The sequence below is a fragment of the Schistocerca gregaria genome, chromosome 5, assembly GCF_023897955.1.
Source record: "Schistocerca gregaria isolate iqSchGreg1 chromosome 5, iqSchGreg1.2, whole genome shotgun sequence".
In the NCBI taxonomy this organism is placed as follows: Eukaryota; Metazoa; Arthropoda; class Insecta; order Orthoptera; family Acrididae; genus Schistocerca; species Schistocerca gregaria.
The window spans coordinates 52,450,997-52,478,762 of record NC_064924.1 but is presented as its reverse complement, the minus strand read 5'-3'; the positions used below and the strand labels follow the sequence as shown (position 1 = coordinate 52,478,762).

The following is a 27,766-nucleotide window of genomic DNA, read 5'->3' as shown; positions in this document are numbered from 1 at the left end:
TAAAATTTATTCTTCTGTGTATAAGGAAGATAGGCTGTAAAGATGAAATCAACCAGTAAGAGAATCATTTAGCAGTGGATATAAAGAGTGATATGTTAATTACCGAATACTATTTGCAGCCTGGAAGCAAATTACAAGGCGACAATATAACTGTAGACTAGAAAGTAATTGCAAGTGCAGATGGAAACTCGGACTTGGAACATAAAAATAAATGGAAATGAGAGCAAGAGAAAATAATGCTGAAAAGACTGACAAAATATGACTGAAGAAGACAGGTGAAAGTGAGAACAGGAGGCAAAAGGATTAAAAAAAATTGAAATTACTGAAGAACCAATTCCTATAATAAGAATTAGAAAAAAGTTATTTTATGGTTATTGGTAGAAGGTATCTAAATAGCTTGAGCAGTGGAACCAAGTGACAATATTCTTGATTATATATTACAGTGTGAGTTAACAAAATGGAAACTTATAGTACTACCAATGTAAACAATAATAACTATAATTTTAATGGGTTATAATCATAAAATGCTGGCTGTAACTTGTAGGTCATATATTGTACATACTGTAACGAGTAGCCTGTTTCAGTTATGCAAGTTTTCTTAGTGGCAGCGCTGGTCTGTAAAGTATCAGGAGATACATTCAGTAGGTTTTCTAACTAACATGGATGATAGCCATCGTGTAAAGAAACCTCTTTAGGAATGTATTGTGCATGGAAGAAGGAGTATGTAAATTTAATTAGTGCCTGAGGTCTATGCTAGTCGGTTTGGAAATATTTTGGCTGATGTTGTTCTCCCTTCAGGGCATGTCTTATGAGAATTATGGTATGCAAGTAAAAGACGATTGATTCCAGTGCAAGTCAGTACTACTCAGTGACGGGGATACTGTTTTCATGCTTCATTGATTTGTTACTCTTAATGAGACCATGAGGACTGGCCATTTTTGATTTCTTCACCCTCGCAGGGTTTGAAGGTCAATGGCCAGACACCATTTTCCTAGAGCAGTGTAACACAGTTATTAAATAAATCATCTTTGAAGATTTCCAGTATAAAACATTAGCAAATACAAGAGTAGTTGAATACATAGAACAATAGGGATTGTAATTGTAATGTCACTAGTTCTAATCTGCTTTTATTTAAATTCCATGAGGAAATGTTATTTAATAAATATTGAAACATAATTTTTAATAAAAATAGTTTTTATTTTATTTTTGATTACCAGTTGCATGAAAACAAATCAAAATTTCATATAGACATGCAAACTGCCTTCTTGTTAAATGAAAAAAATATATACCTTAATAGTATAGTAGAAATAAAAGATTATTTTATTTTTATTGAAGTTTCACATTTTTACACCAAATTTTTTTTTTAATACTTGCATTTTCATACAAATAGTAATTAAAAATATGTTACTTTTATTTATATAATTGTGGTTTAATATTTGTTAAGTAACATTTTCACTTGTTACTAAACATGGAATGTAAAAAAAAGAAAAAAAAAGCTACAGGTGAGATTCAAACCAGCATTAACACTTACAGTCCTATTATGCTACACATTCACATCCCAGCAATATGTCAATAAACCAAAACTGTTTTATATGTAACAGTGCTCAGAAATTATTTTTTAGTTCTTTTATGTTGCAGTGCTTTAAAAACTGATGTTCAGATACCAACCTCCAAATCTTGTAAGTATGAAGAAAATCGTAGAGACCCACACAGTCTGTAAGGTCTCCTTGTGAGATTGACTGGAATTATCCACAGAGAGGCTTCTTTATCATGTAAATTTCATCTATGTAGGTCACCCTCGTAACATCGTTCTCGTTCCGCATTTTCCAGGTACACCATCAGTAAAGTTCTATAATCTGGAGTGGAGTGATGTGAGAGCACAGACATAATCTGTCAGCTGACTTGTAAATTCTGATCAGCATTATTGACATGAACATCTCCAAATAATCAGTGGAGAGGAATGATCAGCATTATTGACATGAACATCTCCAAATAATCAATGGAAAGGAATGATGAAGACTAAGCCATTTAGTGTTTCTCATCATCATCAGCTGTCTTACATAGCTCTTTTCTCTCCAATCATATTTTGTCTTCTCACTTTTTCCCCATCTTCTCTTCACTCCTCTTACTTTTATTTGTTTACTTACTCATTCCTTCTCTGATTACAAGTGAGATAGCATAGTGTTTAACACACTAAACTTCTGTTTATGAGAACAAGCTTCAGATCCTTGTTTGACCATCCATATTTAGGTGTTCTGTTACACTAAATCACTTCACACAATTGTCAGAATGGTTCCTTTGATACACCCTTGCTGATTTCCTTCCCAATCCTTATCAAACCAAGAAAATGCTCAATTCAAAATGACTGTTTCACCAGGGAGTATTAAATTCAAACCATTCTTCTTTCCTTTCTTACTCTATCATATATTTAGTATCTGCCAGCATTCTGTGATTTATTTTAGCTAGCAAGTATGATGCACAGACTACCTTTATTGTACAGTTGGTACAATGAAAAATTTAGTTCAAATGTTCAACCCAATGTTATATAAATTTCTGTTTTTCTCACACTTTTTCTAAGCAATATTGGTTATATAAATGCTGTTTGTGTGTATAACACATGATTCCATGTATGTTGCGTATCTAATTGTAGCTCATCGGTGCAGTTGGATTTGCTGCCTCTTCCACCTTCTTTGCACGTCCATTTCTTATCTTCTGTGATGGTCCCCAAATAGGTCAATGCCAGATGAGTTGGTTACTTGCCAGAGTTTGTGCTCTTCTTTCAGACTATCACAAGTATTCAGGTTATATTTGTGCCCCTCGAAATCTTTTGGAGCTGCTCCTTTTAACACTTCAGAGGAGCACCATGTTATCTTATGCTTAAAATGAGCTCACAGTAGAGGATTTGGGTTGATTAATATACAGAAAAATGATAGTTGGGAGTACAAACAGTAGAATGAGTAAAGGTAATCACTTTAACAAAACAAAAACACACACTAAATCTGTGGTGCCATGACAATATACCTGCTTGTATGTCTTTGGGCTCTGAAGAACAATGTGAGCTCATGAGGTGAACTACTGTGTTTCATTTATTTTTATATTTCTATCCTCTCATTACTTTCCTCCCTTTAATTAGTTTGGCATTAATTTAAAAATATTCTCTGTCTGCACTTTTCTGATTTTATTTTCCCTGTCTCCTGTTTGTTTCTTCCTGTTAATAAAAATCTGTTTTTAAGTCCTGACACCTTTTATTGTGCACTGTCTTTGGATTTATTGTTTTCAGCCCTGCTGCAGTTTACTGTGTCTGGTAATAAGCCAATCCTTTTCTGTCTCAAATAGTGTGCGTATGTGCGTTTTCGCATTTATCTCACAGTAGAAAGCTCTGCCTGCTACCAAAATCATTGTATAAGAATTTTACAAGATGTGAAATTTGTGGCAGCTGAATGGTACAGTAATATTGCTGAAAGATGAAAAAGCAAGTGAAGGCACAAGTACCAGCTGCAATTAGAAAACGATGGACACTGACGTAACTTCCACTAGGTAATGAGGTACAAGTACTGCATCAGAAAAAAAGAAAAAAAATAGCAGCAGTATTTTGCCTGGCAGAGAGGAAAATAATATGTAGTTGTGATCAATCCTTCCCCAAAGAGTTCAGGAGTTATTTATTAAATTAATTTCTTGTATTTTTGCTTAATATGCAGAGATTTTCATTTATAATGTACTGGCATTGGACATGTGTCATCCTGTGCACTGATGAAATTCCTTAGTGCTATTTATGGGGATTATTACTGATGCTCAATTAAATGGTAGGGGTAAAACAACAAACTGAAAGTAATTTAAGTGGACACACAGATTGAAATGAAATCCAACAAGCATATTCTTTATTAGGATACACGGAAAAAATGTAAATGAAGTTATCAGTTAAAAACAATGGAATTGTACCTCTCAGCTATGTGTGCCATGTTAAATCAAATACTGATATTTTTTGTGGTGTCACACCCCTTACACCTCAGTATGTTTATTATGTAAATCCAGTTGCAGATTTGTGTTGCCTAGTTGTGGGCAAAATCACTGGAAATTTGTGGTTACTGAAGTTCCTTTGTGATCAAAAATCAGTTAGAAGTGGAACACAATAGTTATGTTTAACATTCAGATGTCGACATAAAAGCTACAATGCCATGACAGTCAAGGCTGCAAAACAGGCTTTCATTTCTAGTGTTTTTATTTTTCATATATGAGCATTAGGCCATAGCCTGGAAGCAGGTTTCTGTGGCTAATGTTTTGTCTCCTAATGCTGGAGATGTAATAAGAGGCTTTAATGTCTCAGGTAGTAGTTTCGAACTTAAACTGTGTGTACATATCTGTGCAATAGTCAGGCAGTGATGTCATCAGGCCACTTACTAAGATCCTGTAGTTACACTGAAGTATGTTAGGCAGCTTGTAATTCAGAAGGGACAGCACTGTTTATTTATCAATATCACACCTAACTTGCTTAATTTCTGTTCTCCTTCCTTTCTGCTAAAATTGTTTTCATACTTTTTAATTTCTATGGCCTCTGTGTACATCATATCATAGTAATGATTGGACCCTGATAAAACTATAGTATCAGAAAGCAAATTTATTGGCTACAGCCAATTTATTTATGTTGCCTAAACACAAACTGCCTTAAAAGGAAATGGCTACTCTAACAAAGAGATAAATAAGGCACTACATCCTGAAGGATCTGGAGGCTCTACTGAAATAGAACAAGCTAAAGAAGGAATTTTCATCACATTCTTGGAAACAGTCACAGATCATGTCAGCAGGGTACTAAAAACCATAGTGCTGACACAGTATTCAAACAGACAAGAAAGTTGCATGAATATTTGAACAATACAAAGGATCTATGCTAGCTGCTTGCCACAGCTGGAGTATACCAAATCCCTTGCACACGTGGTCAGGTGTACATAGGAACTAACTAAAGGAAGCATTAACACCTGGCTAAAGAATAGAAGACAAGTGTCACTGGGGCAAGACAAACTGGCAGTAGAAAATCACACTCTGGGGTCAGGGAACCACCAAATTCTTCAGTACTATAGATTTATCAAGGTCCAGTCATTATTATTATTATGCTAGAATGTACAGAAGTGCACTAGAAATTCAAAGGCATAAAAACAACTTAACAAAAAGGAAGAAGGCTTGAAATTACACAAGTTGGGGGCCTTAGTGCAAAAGAAAGCAAATAACACTAACTCTTTTGCATTACAAGTGCCATAACTTACATCAGCACAATCTCAGATAGTGGACTGATGATGATGATGCAACCTGAACATTGCATAGATACATATAAACAGTTCAGCTTGCTGAGTTTGTAAGTTTGACAGTACTGTCTGTCTTAATAGCCTGTGATGATATCTGCAGCATAAGGAGATGAATTGCTGGGTACCGAAATGCCTTGGAGTTGGGCCTAATGCCCAAATAACAAAGGTCATGTATATGTATGCCATCTGACCATTACTTCTCTTGAGTGCCTACATGTTCTATGCAGAGCAATGAACTCCAAGAGAGTCATACTTCACCAACCTTTGTAACACTTCTGATCTCTCCAGTGTCTCATGCCTCTTATGAGGGGTGCAGAGAGAGACCAACTCAGTGAAAAACACAACCTATTTAATGAACATGGCTCTGAGAATTTAACCTCCTTTGTATCTGTCAACATTATTTTCAAAAATTCTACACCTCTTTTATCTATGACACATAAAAAGAAAAATCATCCAAAAGTAGCCCAATTTTCAGGTATTCTTATGGGCTCATTATCTCATGAAAGGAGAAAACACACAAAGTCACAATTGAAGTATAAAGTGTTATAGACTTTTTAATTAAGTAAAAATTTAATTACTGCACAATGTTTTTCTGATTAAAATTATTTATAGTTAGGTTTACGTTTATGAGTGACATCATCCAATAAGTATGATATTATAGTTACACACTATTCGTACTTGAAGGAATGTCCAATAATATTCGTAAATACAGTTTTTTATAGGGTGAAAGTACTTGGTACTTATTTTTTTCATTCGTTTGTAACGGTAATTGCCATTTATTGTATTTGATTTTCTTATTAGAATTAAAAAAATAATTTTACAGACAGCAGACATTTATATAGGTGAATGTGTTTACCTAAAATAAAATAAAAATTCTCAGAATCTTTGTAGCAAGATAAAAAAATACTGACTGTTCAGATTCTCTTTTTCCAGTATCATATTGCTACAACATCACTTTTTATTATGTACAAAAGGCTTCAGTTATATATCAGTCTTACCTGTTGCGTCAGTGTACATAACAGCCTTGGTGTTTGTATCCGGGAAATAGAGTCCATATCGAAAGAACAGAGAACGTACAAAAGGTAGTTCTTCAAATTCTTGAAGTGTAATTGGATTCTTTAGTAATTGCCATTCAGCTTGCAATGGAAAGAACTCATAGATGAATTCTCGTGGATCTGTGAGGAAGTAGTGGTCATCATATTCATACCTGAGCAAGAAAGAAAGCAAAAATTCATTGAATCACAGATAATTATTTTCTCACAAAAGTATCTGAAACTATTTTGTATTTCACTGTTGCTAGTTTTATATTTATGACTACTTAACAGAAGTAGAAGTGCAAAAAACACTCTAAAATGATGAAGTGACATTAGCAATAAAAGGCAGCAGCCTTACCGCAGTGGTAGCACCGGTTCCTGTCAGATCACTGAAGTTAAGCACTGTCAAGCTGGGCTACCACTTGGATGGGTAACCACCCGGTCTGCCGAGCACTGTTGGCAAGCAGGGTGCACTCAGCCCTTGTGAGGCAAACTGAGGAGCTACTTGATTGAGAAGTAGTGGTTGGTTGGTTGTTTCGGGGAAGGAGACCAGACAGCGAGGTCATCGGTCTCATCAGATTAGGGAAGGACGGGGAAGGAAGTCGGCTGTGCCCTTTGAAAGGAACCATCCCGGCAATTGCCTGGAGCGATTTAGGGAAATCACGGAAAACCTAAATCAGGATGGCCGGACGTGGGATTGAACCGTCGTCCTCCCGAATGTGAGAAGTTGTGGCTCTAGTCTCTAATCTATTAATTAAAAAAAATGAAATGAGCATATGGCATTGTTGGCTGGGAGGCCCCATTTGGGGAAGTTCAACACCACAATGGCTAACTTGCACGCCAGCGATGAGGGTGATTCAAATGGCTCTAAGCACTATGGGACTTAACATCTGAGGTCATCAGTCCCCTAGAACTTAGAACTACTTAAACCCAACTAACTTAAGGACATCACACACATCCATACCCGAGGCAAGGATTCGAACCTGCGACCATAGCGGTCATGCAGTTCCAGACTGAACTGCCTAGAACTGCTTGGCCACACCAGCTGACGATGAGGGTGAAATGATGGTGAGGACAAAATGATGATGAGGACAACACACACCCAGTCACTGAATGGAGAAAATATCTATCCTGACTGGGAATCGAACCCGGGCCCACTTGCAAGGGAGGTGAGCGCGTTACCACCCAGCTAAGCAGATGGACTAATCTATTAATATTTCTGGGAGAGATAATTGTACCTAATGCTGTCTGCTCACAGTAGACATAACAGGACACAAAGAAAATTGAAATTCGATATATTTATCTTAATCTATAAAGCTATTTACGCATTTTTTTTCTGCTGTTAGCTCCCAAGAATGAAGTTACAGCAGAAAATGTGAGTTCTGGTACCCATATTTAATGTGATGTTACATCAGAGCTGCTCAAACTATCGGTAAGAACAGCTAATTTAAGTATATTCTTTAATAATGACAGAAACTTGACTTGCTTACCCACGATTTCCAGTTCATATAACAAATGTATGACATTATTCCCTATTAAATGTATTACATGGATTATCCTAAAAGGCAAAAGTGCAAAATTTTTCTGAAGGACTTTATATTAGATTAATGGATGTATAGATCATACTTTCATTTACCATTTATATTTGATTAGCACTGATAATAATATATTTTGTGAGCCTTGGCCCTTAATTCATTCTGCCATTTTGACTTAACCTTTTATTTCTTTCATATGTATTGATTAATTTAAGTGGAATATGGACTGGCAATAATCAGTGCCACATGGTGACTCTTTTACTGTACATCCCTACCAGGTTTGTCAACATTTTCCCAAAGCTGATTTACTTCACTGTCTACATACACATTTGATCTGACTTCTCTTCTGATACCTGATCTGTAAGAGTAGCTTGGCATAGTCCCCAATGTAATAAATGCACATAAAATCTTTTGTCATCAATACTTGATTGTTCCCTATGATAATGGGCCAAGGTATTAACTTTGTAATAACATTTTTCCAGCTCTCTCAGCCAGCTTAGAACCAGCTCTTCACTTTATAGTTGCCTACCAGAACCAGCTCTTCACTTTATAGTTGCCTACCTGTGTATTCCTTCAAATCTGATGATAAGTGAGTCACTTGGTGCAAAACTTGAACTGTGTGATGGATACAACATATGTTTCTACCTAAAGGATTGAAATAATTACTTTGTGCTGCGTTAGAACACATTGTATCACTGTCACAGTAAAAAAATCCAATTCCAAAGATGCTGCAGGGTCAGAAGCCTGCTATCCTCTAAAATGTCTGTCACAATTAAACATATTAATTATCTCCATAGCAAGGATTAATTGTCTAAGGCAAGGCAAGGCAGTAAAGAAATTTAAAAAATACTGTAATTGGATAGGTAAAAAATCTACTCACTACACAAACTTTCAGAGCCAGTGGCTCCTGCTTCTGGCAGAAGGGTTGAAGGGGAAAGAAGACAGGTGAAATGAAAAGACTCTTCCTTCCCATTCAGCCCCTCTGTCAAAGAAGGAGCCACTGGCTCCAAAAGCTTGCAGATAGAGTAGATTTTTTATCCATACAGTTACAGTGTATTTTCAAAAACATTATTTTCATTGGTATTTATGATACATCATGTTTTACAACTCATTACTTTCTAAAATCTCATTCTACTATAGTCTGGTGGGGGAAATGGACCTTCCTGGAAGAATTGTGTGGCTGTGGTACAGGGACACACAAAATCTGTTGTCTGTTTCCTGTCCAGCAGTGTAATGCAACGAGTGGTGATTTACAGTGATTCTATTTGTGTGATTTCAGTTACCAAAGTCAGTCAGTTCAGTTAATATACACTCCTGGAAATGGAAAAAAGAACACATTGACACCGGTGTGTCAGACCCACCATACTTGCTCCGGACACTGCGAGAGGGCTGTACAAGCAATGATCACACGCACGGCACAGCGGACACACCAGGAACCGTGGTGTTGGCCGTCGAATGGCGCTAGCTGCGCAGCATTTGTGCACCGCCGCCGTCAGTGTCAGCCAGTTTGCCGTGGCATACGGAGCTCCATCGCAGTCTTTAACACTGGTAGCATGCCGCGACAGCGTGGACGTGAACCGTATGTGCAGTTGACGGACTTTGAGCGAGGGCGTATAGTGGGCATGCGGGAGGCCGGGTGGACGTACCGCCGAATTGCTCAACACGTGGGGCGTGAGGTCTCCACAGTACATCGACGTTGTCGCCAGTGGTCGGCGGAAGTTGCACGTGCCCGACGACCTGGGACCGAACTGCAGCGACGCACGGATGCACGCCAAGACCGTAGGATCCTACGCAGTGCCGTAGGGGACCGCACCGCCACTTCCCAGCAAATTAGGGACACTGTTGCTCCTGGGGTATCGGCGAAGACCATTCGCAACCGTCTCCATGAAGCTGGGCTACGGTCCCGCACACCGTTAGGCCGTCTTCCGCTCACGCCCCAACATCGTGCAGCCCGCCTCCAGTGGTGTCGCGACAGGCGTGAATGGAGGGACGAATGGAGATGTGTCGTCTTCAGCGATGAGAGTCGCTTCTGCCTTGGTGCCAATGATGGTCGTATGCGTGTTTGGCGCCGTGCAGGTGAGCGCCATAATCAGGACTGCATACGACCGAGGCACACAGGGCCAACACCCGGCATCATGGTATGGGAACGATCTCCTACACTGGCCGTACACCTCTGGTAATCGTCGAGGGGACACTGAATAGTGCACGGTACATCCAAACCGTCATCGAACCCATCGTTCTACCATTCATAGACCGGCAGGGGAACTTGCTGTTCCAACAGGACAATGCACGTCCGCATGCATCCCGTGCCACCCAACGTGCTCTAGAAGGTGTAAGTCAACTACCCTGGCCAGCAAGATCTCCGGATCTGTCCCCCATTGAGCATGTTTGGGACTGGATGAAGCGTCGTCTCACGCGGTCTGCACGTCCAGCACGAACGCTGGTCCAACTGAGGTGCAAGGTGGAAATGGCATGGCAAGCCGTTCCACAGGACTACATCCAGCATCTCTACGATCGTCTCCATGGGAGAATAGCAGCCTGAATTGCTGCGAAAGGTGGATACACACTGTACTAGTGCCGACATTGTGCATGCTCTGTTGCCTGTGTCTATGTGCCTGTGGTTCTGTCAGTGTGATCATGTGATGTATCTGACCCCAGGAATGTGTCAATAAAGTTTCCCCTTCCTGGGACAATGAATTCACGGTGTTCTTATTTCAATTTCCAGGAGTGTATTTTGTGATATACTTAGTTATCCAGAAGTGATGAATAGGCATACTATATTGTAAGAAAATGTGACAAAAAAAGAGATCTTCAGAGTAAAGAGCATTTGGTTGTCTCTAAGATTATTACAGCTTGTGTTAAAGAGTTGGCACAAAAAGAACTGAGGGCTAGTATTTCCTGTCCCAATCAAAGAGCTGTGATTTATACAGAAGTCAGCCTTGGCATAAAACGTACTTCAGAAGAGAATGAAAAAATATACCACATGGTTTATGACAATCGCCAAGAAAGCAAGCTAAGAAATTTTTGAAGAAATCCGTTATTGTAAACAGCTTTTGAAAATTAGTAATTTGACAAATGATGGGGGACTTCTGCATAAATAAAAAATACTGTGCCAGCATTATGCAAATTACTTATTGCAGTAAAACAAATGTTCCATCTTGCTTGGCAGCAAGATATTTTGCAAAAGACATTGCATGAAATGGGATTTACCTGAAACAGACCTCTAAATAAAAGGAAGTTTCTGGTAGAGAGAAGTGATGTTATTGACTGGTGATGCAAATACTTGATACAAGTAAGGAAGAGCAAGACCATAAGTTCTTTTATATTGATGAAACTTGTAGCTACTACAAACAGCATTACTCTTAGCAAATGCTGGCAATACCATGCCGTTCAGCAACATGTACAACATGAACAGTGAATATTGGACCCAATACTGGGTTTATTTGTTGTCTACATCAATGTTATCCTCATCTACATATTTTCCATAGCATGTTATACATTTATCCCAGAACTCTTTCCAATTCCTGACACACTTCTAGAACTCTGTCTCTGGGATACCTTTTAGTTGTCTCAGTGATGCATTTTTAGTCTCATCTGTGTTTGTAAAAAGACTGTCTTTTAAGTTTTTCTTTATGTTGGTAGCAAAAATTCACATGGTGTGAACATCGAGGCAAGGGCACCATCACCGTGCTGTTTTTGGCCAAAAATTCATGTAGACACAATGAGGTGTAAGCAGGTGCATTATTGTGGTGCAGAAACCATAAGTTGTTCCATGACAAATCCAGACTTTTTGGTATTGCTTCATGCAAATGGCAGTGAACTTGTAAGTATGGTATTTTTTATTAAATGTTTTACCTTGTGGCAAAAAGTCTGGGTGCACTAAACAGTTAGAATCGAAGAGCACTGCTGAAGCATAACATTCACATCTGATCACATTTGTTGAGGATTTATTGGTCTTGACTGAGGTTTAGTTTAAACAAAATATCCATTAACTGATGCTTTGTCTCCTATAATGACCCATTCTGTCATCTTCACCTTCTCTGAAACTGCAGTTGTAAACCCATGTTTCACACATAGTAGACTCACCAAAAGCAATATCCAGTATGCACTTTCATGCACTTTATTCCATTCTTATAGCAAAATTTAATACAATTTCTCTGATTGATTGTTATGTAAAGTAAACAATTGCTCATACCACTAAAACAAATGTAATTTTTTAACAGCGACAACAGACTAAATATCCAATATGCCTAATTTTGTACAGATACTTTCAGACATGTTTACCAATACAATGATCAAAAATTATAGATTCCCCATTACTTGCTAACTCTCCTCACGTAGCAAGAGTTGCTGCATTTCAATGCACCCCATCAAGGAAAACTTCTGCCTCTTAGTGGAAGCACAATGTAAGAATAAGCCTTAAATTCTATAACTGCACTATATTGTGTTTAATATCACAGAATATATCCATTTGTTTCTGAGGAGGTAATGGATGTATATGCATTCAGGTGAACAGGCAATCAGTTCTATATTTGTAATAGATATGGGAACACTGACTCATGACTTCTGTTCCTACATTAAAGTAACTTACTCTACAATGTCGTGCTTGGAAGAGACTAATTTTCCTCTGTATTTAAGTGGAGTTAACACATTTATCTAAAAATATATGCTGCCTGGATGTATCTGCACACTGTGTCGCCACTGATTTAAAGCCTGCACCATGGAAGGCTTGGTACTATGTTGAGAAACAGCACGTAGAAGCACCTTGTGATATAGCTGGGTAGCAGAGTGAGGACTCACTTGCTCACTCATGAGTTTACCAAAAGACTACACTCTGTGAAGCAATGACAGTTAAGATCATATTTTTCCAAAGTCATGCAAATGGCCTTTTAACAAGTGATAACGAGAAGAATTTTTGGGTACTTCACAATGTAGTTTTTAGTGTCCACTTGTAACAACTGTTGTGTTCAGTTTGGTTTCATTTCAGAATAGTTTTCAACAATGGAACCAAAAATCAAAATGCTACTGTAGGAGATTTCTATTTCAGGTATAGACACATTCAAATGAGTCGGAATTTTTAAATGACCATACTTATGTTTCATTATCCCTTCCCTCTCTCTCTCTCTCTCTCTCTCTCTCTCTCTCTCTCTCTCTCTCTCTCTCTCTTAATTTGAACAATGGAAGTAATCATTGGTCTAAAATATAATATGGATAGGTAAATAAAATTCTACTCATCAAGTGGTGGCAGAAGAAAAAATACACAAAAGATGTGGAAACACACAAGCTTACGGAGCCCATGGTTCCTGGCAGAAGGGCTGAAGGTAAAGGAAGAGGGGTGACAGGAAAGGACCAATATATTTAGGAAATGGGGAGAACTGTGAGTCAAGTGAGATTTACTGGACAGGATGAGCATGAAGAATTAATGGTTAGTGCCTGCACCAGACAATATCTGAAAACCTGAGGACTTCAAGGTGTTCTCTACAACACAACAGCCATGACCTCAGTGCCTGTTGCAACACACGTGCTATCTGCATCCTTCCCCCAAAGATCAGTTTCTCAGAAATCCACAGGTGGGAACCAGTGTTACAACATGTCTTTCACTATTGCTGTCCACCTAGCCTTAATTTACATTATTACTTTCTTTAATTTCCTCTGTCTCCACACTTCTTCTCAGTAACTATTCCTGTCTTCTTTCACTTCTAGTTTTCTACTTCTTTTATTTCCTGGCACATTTATTTTTCCCTGTGCCCCACTTTTACCACTTCTTTCTGCCCTTAATAACTCTTGCATGATGCTTACACAATAATCTCTGTTTTGCTTATTACACTATATTCCATCTTTAAGCTTGTCCAGTGCAGTCCCCAAAAATCAGTCTTTCCTCCTCATCCTGTCCGGTGAGACCCCCCTGACCCAGGGTTCTAGGTGACTTTTCTGAACTCCCTCATTTCCTAAGCCTCTCCAGTCCTTTCTTTCATCCCTGTTCCGCCCTTTTCAACTTGTCTGCCAGAAGAAAGAACCAACAGCTGTGAAAACTTGCACGTTTCTTTAATCTTTATATGCATTTTCTACTGCTGCTTGGTGAGTATACTTTATCTATCCAGTTATATTATTTTTCAAAAACTGATTATTTCTGTTGTAGTCACTAACAGATTTCATGCATGAATTTCTGCCCTTACATTCACTGATGATTATACTGGCAGGAAAAGCTTCTGATGGCAAAACTAAAATAAATAAATTACCAAATTGCAACCAGTGCTAACCCTCCAGCAACAGCAAAACCAGGAAGATAAATATCTGATAATCTAGGCTTATACTATTTTAATGGGCAGAAACATATGCTGACATATTCAATGATCACATAGTCACACATGGAAATTTGAATATAAGTTGATCTGCAAAATACTGGTAGCTGTTGTCTTTTTGAGATAGTGTGTAGTTTGATCCATAGTTTTCATCAAAAGAGATGTATCAGTTAACTAAGTGTGTAGTTTGATCCATAGTTTTCATCAAAAGAGATGTATCAGTTAACTAAAATGTAGCAATAACGAAATTTAAATGTATTAATCTATCTTTTCATTAACATATGGAACAAATAACTTCATGATTAACAATTTAGAGAATTGCTGCTGTATCCAACTACTTGCCACTGGCCTACTTCTTCTAAGGCTGGTGTGAAACTGTAATACTGTTTTACCATTTTGTTTGACAGAAACTGTGGTGGCAGCAGCTTCTCCATGTTTTCAGGCTATAGAATAAGTAAGCTTTAACTTTTTCTGACAAGCTTCATTTTTAAGATTTGTAATTTACTGCAAAATTTTTGATTATACATGGTGTGACAAAATATTAAACACATTCTTGTTTTTCTCCATATCTGATATTCCTTTGCAAAAAAATACTGTACCTTAAACTGTCAGACTTTCCTTTGCTGCCAGCTTTTGGAACTTCCTTGGCATTTACAAGATGCCGGGCTCCCCAGTTACACTGTACAAAACGCCAAGCTCCAGCCACATAAACAGCATTCCAGGAATTTCTAAATCTGTTATCTTCAAAGCGAACTCCAGGTTGGTACCCAGCAGATTTTGAATACCCTTTTATGACTACGCAGTGAAGACCAGCATAACTGCAAGACACAAACTTTTTAATTTAGTTTTAATTTCCATTTTTCCATAGGTAGAATCGTTGAGTAGTTTGTGTTCTGTACTACATTATATTCATTCAAAACAGGAAAACTTCTTGCCTGCAAAGTCGTTTGAAAAGCACATGATAGCTTTCAGTTCCATGCTTTATTCCTCTTAGTAAACCCATAGGTGTATCTCCTCTCAGATTTTCATCAAACTGCATTGTATTCAGATTCTTCACTGTAATCCATCTGAATATTGTCCTGAAAAATAATGATTTCATTTAGCCTGGCTTGGGGCATGCAAAACTCTCTCTCTCTCTCTTTCTCATGTATGAACATACACTTAGGAAGCTACATAGAACTATTTCATAATGATTTAGAAGGCTTTAGTGAGAGAAACATGGAATATTATTAGAAAATCATGTACCTAACTTTCAGGCTTGTAATTTATGGTATTATTCACAGAAGATTGGTAACCGACATCAACATCAACAGCATAAATAGGGAACACTGTAACAGGTTTGGGACAGTATTTACTTACCCAAAAAAGTTTTAAATAACAAATGTCTGGCTCTGTGAACTTCAACAAAATGTTTATAGACATGTGTAAAAGCCTAAAAAGCCAGGTAAACATACATTCTGATGGAGCTGACAAAGCAAAGATACAAACTGAAATTAAAAATTGTAAATACCAAAGAAAGGATGATCATACAGTGTCATAGTCAACCACAAAAATGTTCTACTGATGCAATGGAATGTCAGTGGCTGAATAGCAGAACTGCCAAACCTTAAATACTCTTAAGCTGATGAACTTCAAATTCTACTTTTAAAATGAATACATCTCAAACAATCTGCCTAAACAAACTTTGACAAACTTCAGTTAGTAGAACATTGTATAAAAGTTGTAAAAGTCATTAACAATTTTTAGGTGCTGGCAGCTTCTGTTGAAGAAAAAATCTCATGGAGTCTCCTGCATTCTTGTTAATTCATCAATTTTAAAGAAAGAGAAAATTTTGATTATTTAGGTGATGAGTGTGTCTGAGAGTTACTCTGTAGAGTTAAATGATATGAATGCAGTGATTATTGTAATCTATATAATTCCTGGATGAGCTGTAACAAAAGTGTTCTTAGCTAAATTCCAGTTCCTCCTTTAAAAAAATATTTCAGAAATCAGGTGTCAAGTTAACAATTACCAAAGTTAGTAGGGCAAACGGTAGGTTGGTGCCCTACATTGATAATGTTATGACAAACTACTAATTTGAAAATGAAAATAAGTACTGCTTAGACCTAGGTAATCCAGATCGTTCAGCTCTGTTTATTGAGCTCTCACTAGCTTCCAGAAATGTATATAAAAAAGGAATTTCAATAAAAAGGAATATGGATTTTTTTCTCAGTGAACTAAGCATAGTAATATGTACATTGGTGCAGTGTCTGTATTTGATAGTGTTTGTAAAGTTTGATACAATGTTCCTTCAGATGTGCACACGAGAACCACTCCCCACTTCTCCATAAAGTCCAAATAGAATATGGGACAATGCTTTAAAGTCATTCAACTCTTCCTTAACAGGTTAGAAATGAAGAGTAATTTTAAATCAAAATTGAGACAATTACTTATACTGGAAAACAATTTCCTAAGGAGTCCCACATGGTTCTATACTGTGTTCTTATTTTTTCTTCTCTACATAAATGACCTACCACTTGGGACACATGCTGATTCAGCCTTATTTTATGATGATACATCAGTTCTGATTGCAAATGAACTGCCTGAAAGAAAGTGTCCAAAATACTTTAGAAAACCATGTATGATGTTCTATCAAAATGGACTAAAACTGAAAGTAACTAAAACCAAAATGGGGCATTTTGAAGCAGCAAAATAATTATAACAGAGTGAAATAAAAATAATCTGCCATGGTCAGGATATTACAGAGGCAAATCACATAAAGTTCTTAGACCCAAATCTCGATAAAAATTTAAATCGAAAGTTTTACATAGCCTGTTTAGCAAATAAACTGAACAGCTTAGCATTCGCATGTCAAGAGCTACAAGTATACTGCAAGTCAGTTATTCGTTATGATGTAGATTCATTCCATGTCAAATCAACACATTTTAAATAAAAATTTTACCTCACCCCCTTAGATTTTGCTGAAAGTTGGTATGCTGAAACGAAGAAAAATACCAAATTTCAATTTTTTACCCTAAACCAATCCTGAAATATGGTCATGTAAACTTTTCAAAAACTGGTCAAAAATGTGTGAACAGACTTTTTTTAAATTGCCCTAGGAGCTACCCTAATTGAGCTAGAGAACTGGGAAAGGTGTCATTTGGCAGCATTTTTCATGCTCGCTCAAGTAATAGACAAAAAAACATAGCTTCTAATTAATAACCTTTTTCAAAATGGTAATTAATATTTTGATTTGATTTTTTTTACAAAAAGTACATAATTGAAAATTTTCAAAATATATCCATAACTACACTCCTGGAAATGGAAAAAAGAACACATTGACACCGGTGTGTCAGACCCCCCATACTTGCTCCAGACACTGCGAGAGGGCTGTACAAGCAATGATCACACGCACGGCACAGCGGACACACCATGAACCGCGGTGTTGGCAGTCGAATGGCGCTAGCTGCGCAGCATTTGTGCACCGCCACCGTCAGTGTCAGCCAGTTTGCCGTGGCATACGGAGCTCCATCGCAGTCTTTAACACTGGTAGCATGCCGTGACAGCGTGGACGTGAACCGTATGTGCAGTTGACGGACTTTGAGCGAGGGCGTATAGTGGGCATGCGGGACGCCGGGTGGACGTACCACCGAATTGCTCAACACGTGGGGCATGAGGTCTCCACAGTACATCGATGTTGTCACCATTGGTCGGCGGAAGGTTCACGTGCCCGTTGACCTGGGACCGGACCGCAGCAACGCACGGATGCACGCCAAGACCGTAGGATCCTACGCAGTGCCGTAGGGGACCGCACCGCCACTTCCCAGCAAATTAGGGACACTGTTGCTCCTGGGGTATCGGCGAGGACCATTCGCAACCGTCTCCATGAAGCTGGGCTACGGTCCCGCACACCGTTAGGCCGTCTTCCGCTCACGCCCCAACATCGTGCAGCCCGCCTCCAGTGGTGTCGCAACAGGCGTGAATGGAGGGACGAATGGAGACGTGTCGTCTTCAGCAATGAGAGTCGCTTCTGCCTTGGTGCCAATGATGGTCGTATGCGTGTTTGGCGCCGTGCAGGTGAGCGCCACAATGAGGACTGCATACGACCGAGGCACACAGGGCCAACACCCGGCATCATGGTGTGGGGAGTGATCTCCTACACTGGCCGTACACCTCTGGTGATCGTTGAGGGGACACTGAATAGTGCACGGTACATCTAAACCGTCATCGAACCCATCGTTCTACCATTCCTAGACCGGCAAGGGAACTTGCTGTTCCAACAGGACAATGCACGTCCGCATGTATCCCGTGCCACCCAACGTGCTCTAGAAGGTGTAAGTCAACTACCCTGGCCAGCAAGATCTCCGGATCTGTCCCCCATTGAGCATGTTTGGGACTGGATGAAGCATCGTCTCACGCGGTCTGCACGTCCAGCACGAACGCTGGTCCAACTGAGGTGCCAGGTGGAAATGGCATGGCAAGCCGTTCCACAGGACTACATCCAGCATCTCTACGATCGTCTCCATGGGAGAATAGCAGCCTGCATTGCTGCGAAAGGTGGATATACACTGTACTAGTGCCGACATTGTGCATGCTCTGTTGCCTGTGTCTATGTGCCTGCGGTTCTGTCAGTGTGATCATGTGATGTATCTGACCCCAGGAATGTGTCAATAAAGTTTCCCCTTCCTGGGACAATGAATTCACGGTGTTCTTATTTCAATTTCCAGGAGTGTACTTCACACTGTTGTAAATCACATGACAAAATATAAATGTGGGACGATGATGGGTTCATTATTAAAAAAAAAATTATTCTGGGCTCTTGCTTTTCACTAATGGCCCTAGTTTGACCAAACTGACCTTTAAGGTAGTACGTCAGTAGAGGACCGTATAAATTGGGCTTGATGTCTGTACAATAATTCAGAGACTGGAGCCATTGTTTAGATGAAGTAGTCTGCATTGTTACCTTCTAAGGCTTTGTGTGCCTACAGCATTATCATGCACTGTGGTTTTAGTGCAAATCAATTGTTACCTCTGTGTCGACTAGTCTGTATCTATTATATTTAGTAGTTTATTTTCAAGTAAATCTATGCATAGGACAGTTTATAAGTGGTTTTTGTATAAATATGGAACCAAGTAAAAAGTACAGTGCCGTAAGAGTGCAGTGTTGTAATCCATTGAAGAAGTCAAATCATTTTATTAGAGACGGAAAAAACTGAGAAATGTCACAACATGGATGCCCAAATTATTTCCTCAAACACCAAGTGGTGCCGAGATTTGTGATAAATGTAGGAAGGATGTAACAAAATTGAAAAATACACCAGAGCCCATCAGTGATGAAAGTGTTGAAGAAGAATCTTCTGGATCAGAGATAGTCATCTGAGACCAAGACCCTGACTTCACTCCAACTTCAGTAGCTGTTAAAACATTTAACACAGCACTTCAAGAACTAGGTGAGTCCCCAATTGACAAGAGAAAACTAACATCTAGGAATTACGCCAAATAAAAAGTGAAGAAAATCTCATCAATGACACATAAACTTTTTGGTGCTCCTGAAACTTCATCAGATACTGATACTGATGAATCCGTTCTTGAAATCTTAAAAGAAACTTTAAAAATTCTATAAGTAGAGCAAAAAAACTAATGATTCTTACAAGTTTACCTGAAAAGTGGAGTGTCAGGAAAGTAATGAGGGAATTTAATGTTCCTCATTACATTGTTCAGCAGTCCAAAAAAATTTTGAAAGAGAAAGGATTCATGAAAAGTCCAAATACAAAACCAGGGAAGTGTTTACCAACAGAAACTGTCAAAACTGTACATTCATTTTATGAAAATGATGAAGTTAGCAGGGCAATGCCAGGTATTAAAGATTGTGGGACAATTACAGAAACAAGTGGAAACAAAACAAAAATATCAAAAAGACTTATTTGGTGTAACCTTAAAGAAGCTTACAAGCATTTTTTTGGACAAGTTTCCTAACATATAAATAGGTTTTTCTAAATTTGCTGAGTTGAGACCAAAACATTGTGTATTAGCTGGCCAGAGTGGCATACACACTGTCTGCATTTGCACAATTAACCAAAACACAAAATTAATGACAGAAAATGCCAAACTAAATACAGTAACAAGCAGCAGCTTAAACAATTATAAGCAGTGCATTGCAAAAATGCTTTGCAACCCATCATCAGTTGATTGAAACATGGGAAACTGTGAATACTGCCCAGCAGAACCTGTCATATGTAAAATTTTAAAAGACTCTTTTCATGAAAACTTAATTGAACAAGTTCAGTTCCAACAGTGGATGTCAGTTGGGCAATGTAATCTGGAAATTGTTCAAAAAACTTCTGAAGAATTCATAAATTTATTTTGTAGTAAGATGTTGACTTTGATTCGGCATGACTTCATTGCCAAGTAAGAATAAACATTCCTTAACTCCACCAGAGAAAACCTTATGGAATCTGAATTTGTTGTCATATATGATTTTTCAGAAAATTATAGTATAGTTCTACAGGATGAAGCTCAGCGTTTCCACAGGACAAGACAACAGATCACCATTCATTCTTTTGTTATATATTACAAATAGGAATACAAAATAGAGCATATTAGCTTTGTCATTGTTCCTGATTGCCTGGAGCACAATACAACTGTGTTTTACACCTTTCAAAAGAAGCTAATTTCATATCTAACAAATAAATTTCAAAAGATTCTACAAAAGATGTACTATTATTCTGACGGTTCTGCTGCTCAGAATAAAAATAAGAAAAACTTCCTGAACCTTTGCCTTCATGAGGTAGACTTCAACATAAAAGCTGAGTAGCACTTTTCAGCCACAGCACATGGGGGAAGGACCTTGTGATGGAGTAGGCGGTTCAGTAAAGAGACTGGCAAGTCGTGCAAGTTTGCAAAGGCCATACCAAAATCAGATCCAGACTGTACGAGATCTGTTTGAGTGAGCAATAGATAATATCACAAATGTTGATTTTGCATATTCCACTCAAGAAGACTATGGTGCTTCAGAAATATTCTTAAAAAGCCGACTTGAAGAGGCATTGACAATTAAAGGAACACAGCAATTTCACGCTTTCATTCCCAACACTACATCAAAATTAATAGTCAAATACTTCTCAGGTGATTTGCAGAGCTGGGAGAGGGAACTAATTACATCACCAGACAAACTGAAGTTACAAGATGTATCAGACTATGTCACCACTGTATATGGCAGAAACTGGTGGCTTGGGTACATTTTAGAAAAAGACAAAGAACTTGATGAAGTGAAAATAACTTTTCTTCATCCATGTGGACCAGTCATTCTCTTATCCTGCACATGCAGATGTCCTGTGGGTGTCAGTTGTGGATGTTCTCACAAAAGTGAATCCATTTACTCCGACAGGGAGAACGTACATTCTTAATGAAAGTGATGTAAACCAAACCCAGTCAGCTTTATTAAAATGTAATATGTGAAGTTCCAAGACAATTTATTTGGAAACTGCTTTCAACTCAAAACTTAATTTTTGTCTCAGGTTAGTTTTAACGTGTATTTTATAATAAGTTGTTTCAAAATTATTGTGTTAAATTTAGCTATGTACAGATACCTGTTACTTAAAAACAAGCATTACATATTTAATTTGTTTAATAGTTCCATTTCAAACATCATGGACCAGAACTATGATGTAAATACTTGTACTTATTCATACTTCATTTCAGTTTGTAGTTAAATGCTCAATTTCTTGTTTTTGTTATATCGGTTAATATACTGTTAGTGAAGATGTATGAAATTAAAACAAGCAATCAACTTAATTATAAAATATGCTGATTAGTTTTGGTTTAGTGAGGTGATGTTTTGATATTTCTAATACTTTTTTTTACTTACCTTTCAGTATATTTTAAAGAAAATCCTGTTTGTTAAAGGTCAATTTGGTCAAACTAGGGCCGTTAGTGAAAAATAAGAGTCTGGATCAATTTTTTTTAACAATGAACCGATCATCATCCCAGATTTATATTTTGCCATGTGATTTACAATAGTATAAAATAGTTATGGAAATATTTTGAAAATTTCCAATTATGTACTTTTTGTAAAAAAAATTGAATCAAAATATTAATTACCATTTTGAAAAAGGTTATTAATTAGAAGCTATGTTTTGTTGTATATCCCTGGAAAGAGGATGCAAAATGCTGCAAAATGACACCTTTCCCAGTTCTCTAGCTCAATTAGGGCAGCTCCTAGGACAATTTTAAAAAAGCCCATTCACACATTTTTGGCTGGTTTTTGAAAAGTTTACATAGCCATATTTCAGGAATGGTTTGAGATTAAAAATTGAAATTTTGTATTTTTCTTAGTCTCAGTGCCCACTATAAGTATACCAACTGTCAGCAAAATCTAAGAGGGTGAGGTAAAATAGGTGTGTTGATTTGACATGGAATGACTATAATCTTCTGGGAAATTAAGCAATTGTCATGCAGGTTCTTGTATTACAAGAGAAAATAATCAGGAACATGTTAAAAAAATTAAAAATATTATCTATTCCCTCCATTTACATATATGAGATGGTGTTCTTCACATTTAAAAATCATCACACTCTTGTTAGTTTCCATTTCCACTACAACTATAGTACTTACCACAGAGAGAATTTTAAACTTCTGACACTCATTTAAAACTCTAGGCCCAAACACCAGAATATATGGGATTGTATGTAATGAGATGAATAAATCACATTTCACATAATGACATCATTCAGTAATATCTTAACTAAGTTGGCACAAGCCCAGTGTATGCAGATAATGTTGTGGTTAGGAGGTAACTGAGAACAGAAGATATGACATGAAGGCAGAGTTGTCACCTGTGTTTGGACAGCTTAAAGCACAACAGTATACCTTGCCAGGAGACAGATTTGGTCATTCAATCAGTTGTGGCCTAGTGACAGTTCACCAGTCTGCCAAGTTAATGAAACAGACTTAAAAGGAAATTTTAACATGTAGCTCCCATGTTACAGAATGTTATTCATTTGTTGTCAACATTGAAAATAATGAAAAACCTGGACTTAAATCCTCAAAAAATCATGGTTTGGTGTAAAAGAGAACACAATACATGATAAGACTGGACAATTTAGATAAGTAATATTTTCTGAGCTATATCAGACCTAATGTACACTGTTTTTTATCTAGAAATGGGAAGATGTTTAATGTTGTTTTAAGGGTTCAGTGGCAACTTATGTCAATACTGTTACTCATGAAATTTAATGTTACTTGCTGGTGGCCCTTTTTTTATAACTTACAGTAAATCTAGGATAGAGCTTCTTGTATGAGTCATGTGAATTTTCAATTCTCATTTCAATGTTATTTATGCCTGTGATACATGTAATTGGGGCAGGTGTTATTTTTCCTGACTTCCCTCGTGATCGTGAAATATTACTGCATAATCAAATTCTAAAATTTTCCTCGTTCCTATGAGAGATCTGTTAAGCATTTACAGCAACAACCAATGATGCTTACAAAGTAAATAGTCAAATTAAATATTTAGAAAATATATTACAGTAAATTAAATAGTTTATCATTTGAAACAGTAAACTGCTTCTTAATTTTTTTACTCTGATTTTTAAGTTCCAAGAGAGAGAAAATGGAATGGAAAATTTATTAAAAAGCATAATACTGTTGTAACTAATCAGGCTTTCCCGGTGATCTAATGACATCTTGGGTTGTCTGTTGCAGTGAATTATGACTACAGTGTTTCCCTACTCTTTCTATTAACTCAGCAAACATTTGTCCAGGTAATATTCCATGTCTCATGGACACATATTCCACTGAAATACTGCCATCACTGTATAAGTAAACATGAAATTACAGTGTGATTTACTCAAATAACTAAACCAACAGTGATTTTGAACAGGCCACAATCCTAACAAATTTTATACCTTGCTTTTTCAATGTCAGATCCACATCGCCCAACTAACTGTCTCACCAAGTCTGTGAAAGTCTTCTGGTCTTCTTGTGCAACCTGAAAATAACATTTGTAAATTATAAGCTCCTCATATCTAAGGTTATCAGTAGAACATTACAGCAATTAAATGCAAAGAGATAGTGACAACACAGTCTTCTTCCCAAATTATAGCACATGACTTTAAAGTAAGAAAAGAGGAATAACTTAAAAGGTACCAACCGATATAGCAATTTGATCAACATCAGCAAACTCTACAGGATCATTGTAAACTTCAAATTTTGAGAGAGCTGGTGGGGCTGGCTGTGGTGCCTGACTCGGGTATGGCAGCAGCACATCATCCGTGTAGCCATCTCCATCATCCAGGTACAGAGACTCTGCCATCATGTACTCACTACGCTTCTCATTGATCAGCTCCAGCATCTCTCTGCTTTGCTTCTCAACCAGAGCTGCTGTTGCTGCCCTGTAACCATCAGAACCATGTTATAAAACTGTGTTTGTCATTTGCTTCTTACATAGTGTGGATACAAAAATGATGGGAAAATTTCACAACTTTACTGAATGCCAACAAATGTATGTCTGTTATGCACAAACAGGAGTCAGGTCCAACATCAGCAGTTCCATAGACAAAAAATTATACCTATGCGGGAGTGGTTCATAGGTGCAAAAGTAAGTGCAGTGATGGAAAGAAACTGGATACTTACAAAGGGACAATGAATGCTTGGAATGCAGGTTTCGAAAATTACTTTGAAAATTAGCAAAATGTGGCTGTCAGTAGAAAAGGAACAAATTCCATCATTTGGATTGAAATAGAGGGAGAATATAAGTTCAACACATTTGAAGTATCACAACTAAGACTGATACAAGCTAGTTCAGAATATTCATCAGATTGAGGAAGTAGCTGAATTTTCAGGCAATCAAGAAAAATTCTACTGAACAGCACAATTTGAGAGATCGCACAGTTCTGTAAGAGCAAACCATCAAATCTAAAAACTTAGAATGAAGTTCATGACACAAGTGAAACAGAGGACCATGAAGCCAAAATAGATTTGAGACTACCCATAAATAAGGTGGAATTAAATTTCCTTAACTGCGACATGGTTGCGCATACAAACAGTGATCCAGTACTGTCAAATGTGTTTTATTCCAGTCTTTGATCACAATTTCAGTTCTTTAGACGATGGCTGGTTTCAGTCCGTAATGACCATCCTCAGATCTTTTTTACACCATGTCCTAAAGTGATAAGGCCATAATGGCATCGTCAAAACATATAAATATAATCAGCACAGCATGACGATGCTCCAAATCCATATTCTGTACTCATTAGATTGTTCATTCCATTCAGCAGGTCCTGTAATTATTCTTCACTTTCACTGAGGATAGCAATGCCATCAGCGAATCTTAACACTGATATCCTTTCACCTTGATTTTTAATTCCGCTCTTTAACTTTACTTTTAGTTCCGTCATGGCTTCTTGGACACACAGATTGAACAGCAGGGACGAAAGATTACAACCTTGTCTTACATCTTTTTTCGTCCATGCACTCTTATTCTCTCTTGGTTCTTGTACATAGACCCACTACATATTACCCGTATATCCTTGTAGCTTATGCCTATTTTTCTCAAGATTTCGAACATCTGGCACCATTTTACCACACATAGTCGAATGCTTTTATGCTTTTTCCACATCGACAAATCCTATGAATGAATCCTAATTTTTCTTCAGTCTTGCTTCCGTCATCAACCGCAACGTCAGAACTGCCTCTCTGGTGTGTTTGCCTCTCCTAAAGCCAAAGTGATTGTCATCTAACAGATACTCAATTTTCCTTTCCATGCGTCTGTATATTAATGTTGTCAGCGACTTGGAAGCATGGGCAGTTTATGAGTGTGCGATAATTCTCACAAAAGTCAGCACTTGCAGCCTTGGGAATTGTGCGAATGATGTTTTTCCTCAAGTCTGGTGGTATATCGTCAGTCTCACATATTCTACGCACACTTATGTGAATATTTTTTTTGTTTGACTCCGGTTTCTCCACCACGTCATCAGAAATGTCCTTCCCCTCACAGAGGCCCTCAGTGTGCTGTTCCCACCGATCCACTCTCTCCTCTGCATTTAACAGCGGAATTCCCACTGTACTTTTAATATTATCGCCCTTGCTTTTAATTTCACCGGAGGTTGTTTTGACTTTTCTATATGCTGAGGCAGCGCCTCCGCCCATCATTTCTTTGATTTCTTCACATTTTTTGACACAGCCACTTCGTCGTAGCTTCCCTGCACTTCCTATTTATTTAACTCCTTAGTGGTGTCCTGAGTGGTATTTCCGTATTCCTGAATTTTCCTAAATATTTTTGTTCGTCCTTTTTTTGTCGGCCAGCTGCAGTATTTCTTCTGTTACCCACGATTTCTTCGCCATTACGTGCCTTGTCCTTACTTTTTTCTCTACAACCTCTGCAACAGCCCTTTTTAAGGCGGCCGGCCGGCATGCGGGAGATCGGACAGGTTTGCGCGATCCTGTTGCGATGATGACACAACTACTCACTGTGCTTTCGTTCACTGCCGTAAACATTCTACAAGCACCTTTGAATATGTGCGACGCTGCGGTTTTCCGCCAAAGGAAACTCTGTGGCAGATCTCTAATTAGAACGCACCTCCGTTGCTGACGCCATTTTCACGGGTATGTATAGCGCCGCTGTTTATCGAAACTTCATGAATCAGGGGACAAGGCAGGTATATTCCACCCTATCCCACAACGAATTCTGCATTTTTTTATAACCGAAATTTGCCTAGAAAAAATGTGTTGCATTAATTATTAAATGCCCCTCGTATTTAATATGTTTACATCTACATTGACACCAGTTACTTTATGCAGTATACACCGTATTTATGAGGGGTAAGTTACCGAAATTATTGTCGGCCGGGGTGGCAAAGCAGTTCTAGGAGCTACAGTCTGGAACCGCGTAACCGCTACTGTCGCAGGTTCGAATCCTGCCTCGGGCATGGGTGTGTGTGATGTCGTTTGGTTACTTAGGTTTAAGTAGTTCTAAGTTATAGGGGACTCATGACCTCAGAAGTTCAGTCACATAGTGCTCAGAACCATTTAAACTATTTTGAACCGAAATTATTAGAAGGTGTTTTTCTATTTTCTGGCTATGAGCATGAAGTGGTGTGTGTGTGTGTGTGTGTGTGTGTGCGCGCGCGCGCGAGTCTGTTGTATGATGTCTGCGGAATAAAATCGTTGACGTTTGGGCGTGAAACGATGGCAGAAGGGAGCCATAGTGTTTGGGTGTGCCCATGACTCCATCGAGTATAAAGCTATCGAATTTTCCGGTGTTTGAGTACGGGCCGTCGAATATATCTACAGTGAATTGTAAACCACTTATAACCATGTAACAGTCCTTAAGTGCTCGTAAAAAAGATGTGAAGTTAAGCCTTATCGACCACAGTCGATTTCAAACCCGACAGAAATTGTTGCTCTCCGTGAATGCAGGTCCATCTCAAACAGTTTCCCACGAAACATTGCGAAGAGAGTTGCGTGTAAGGGAACTTCGGAGTCTGGTACCACGTAAAAGATTGTTGCTCAAAGTGGTACACACAATTGCTCGTCCTCAGTGCGTCAAACAACACGGAAACAGAAAACAGCTGACTGGAGGCGTTGTCTGTGATTCGACCAGTCGCAACTTTGCTACCTTC

At 38.1% G+C, this 27,766-nt stretch overlaps 1 protein-coding gene across 1 annotated transcript in view; it reads right to left on the bottom strand.

Moving 5' to 3' along the window:
- LOC126272476 (hillarin) overlaps positions 1 to 27,766 on the bottom strand; it is a 527,629-nt gene that overhangs the window by 9,849 nt on the left and 490,014 nt on the right. The window contains exons 4-8 of the mRNA XM_049975354.1: positions 24,298 to 24,538; positions 24,053 to 24,135; positions 15,104 to 15,247; positions 14,768 to 14,986; positions 6,296 to 6,504 (exon numbers count right to left, since the gene is read on the bottom strand). Coding sequence (XP_049831311.1) covers positions 6,296 to 6,504; positions 14,768 to 14,986; positions 15,104 to 15,247; positions 24,053 to 24,135; positions 24,298 to 24,538 — 896 coding nt within the window. The remainder of the gene's footprint in view (positions 1 to 6,295; positions 6,505 to 14,767; positions 14,987 to 15,103; positions 15,248 to 24,052; positions 24,136 to 24,297; positions 24,539 to 27,766) is intronic.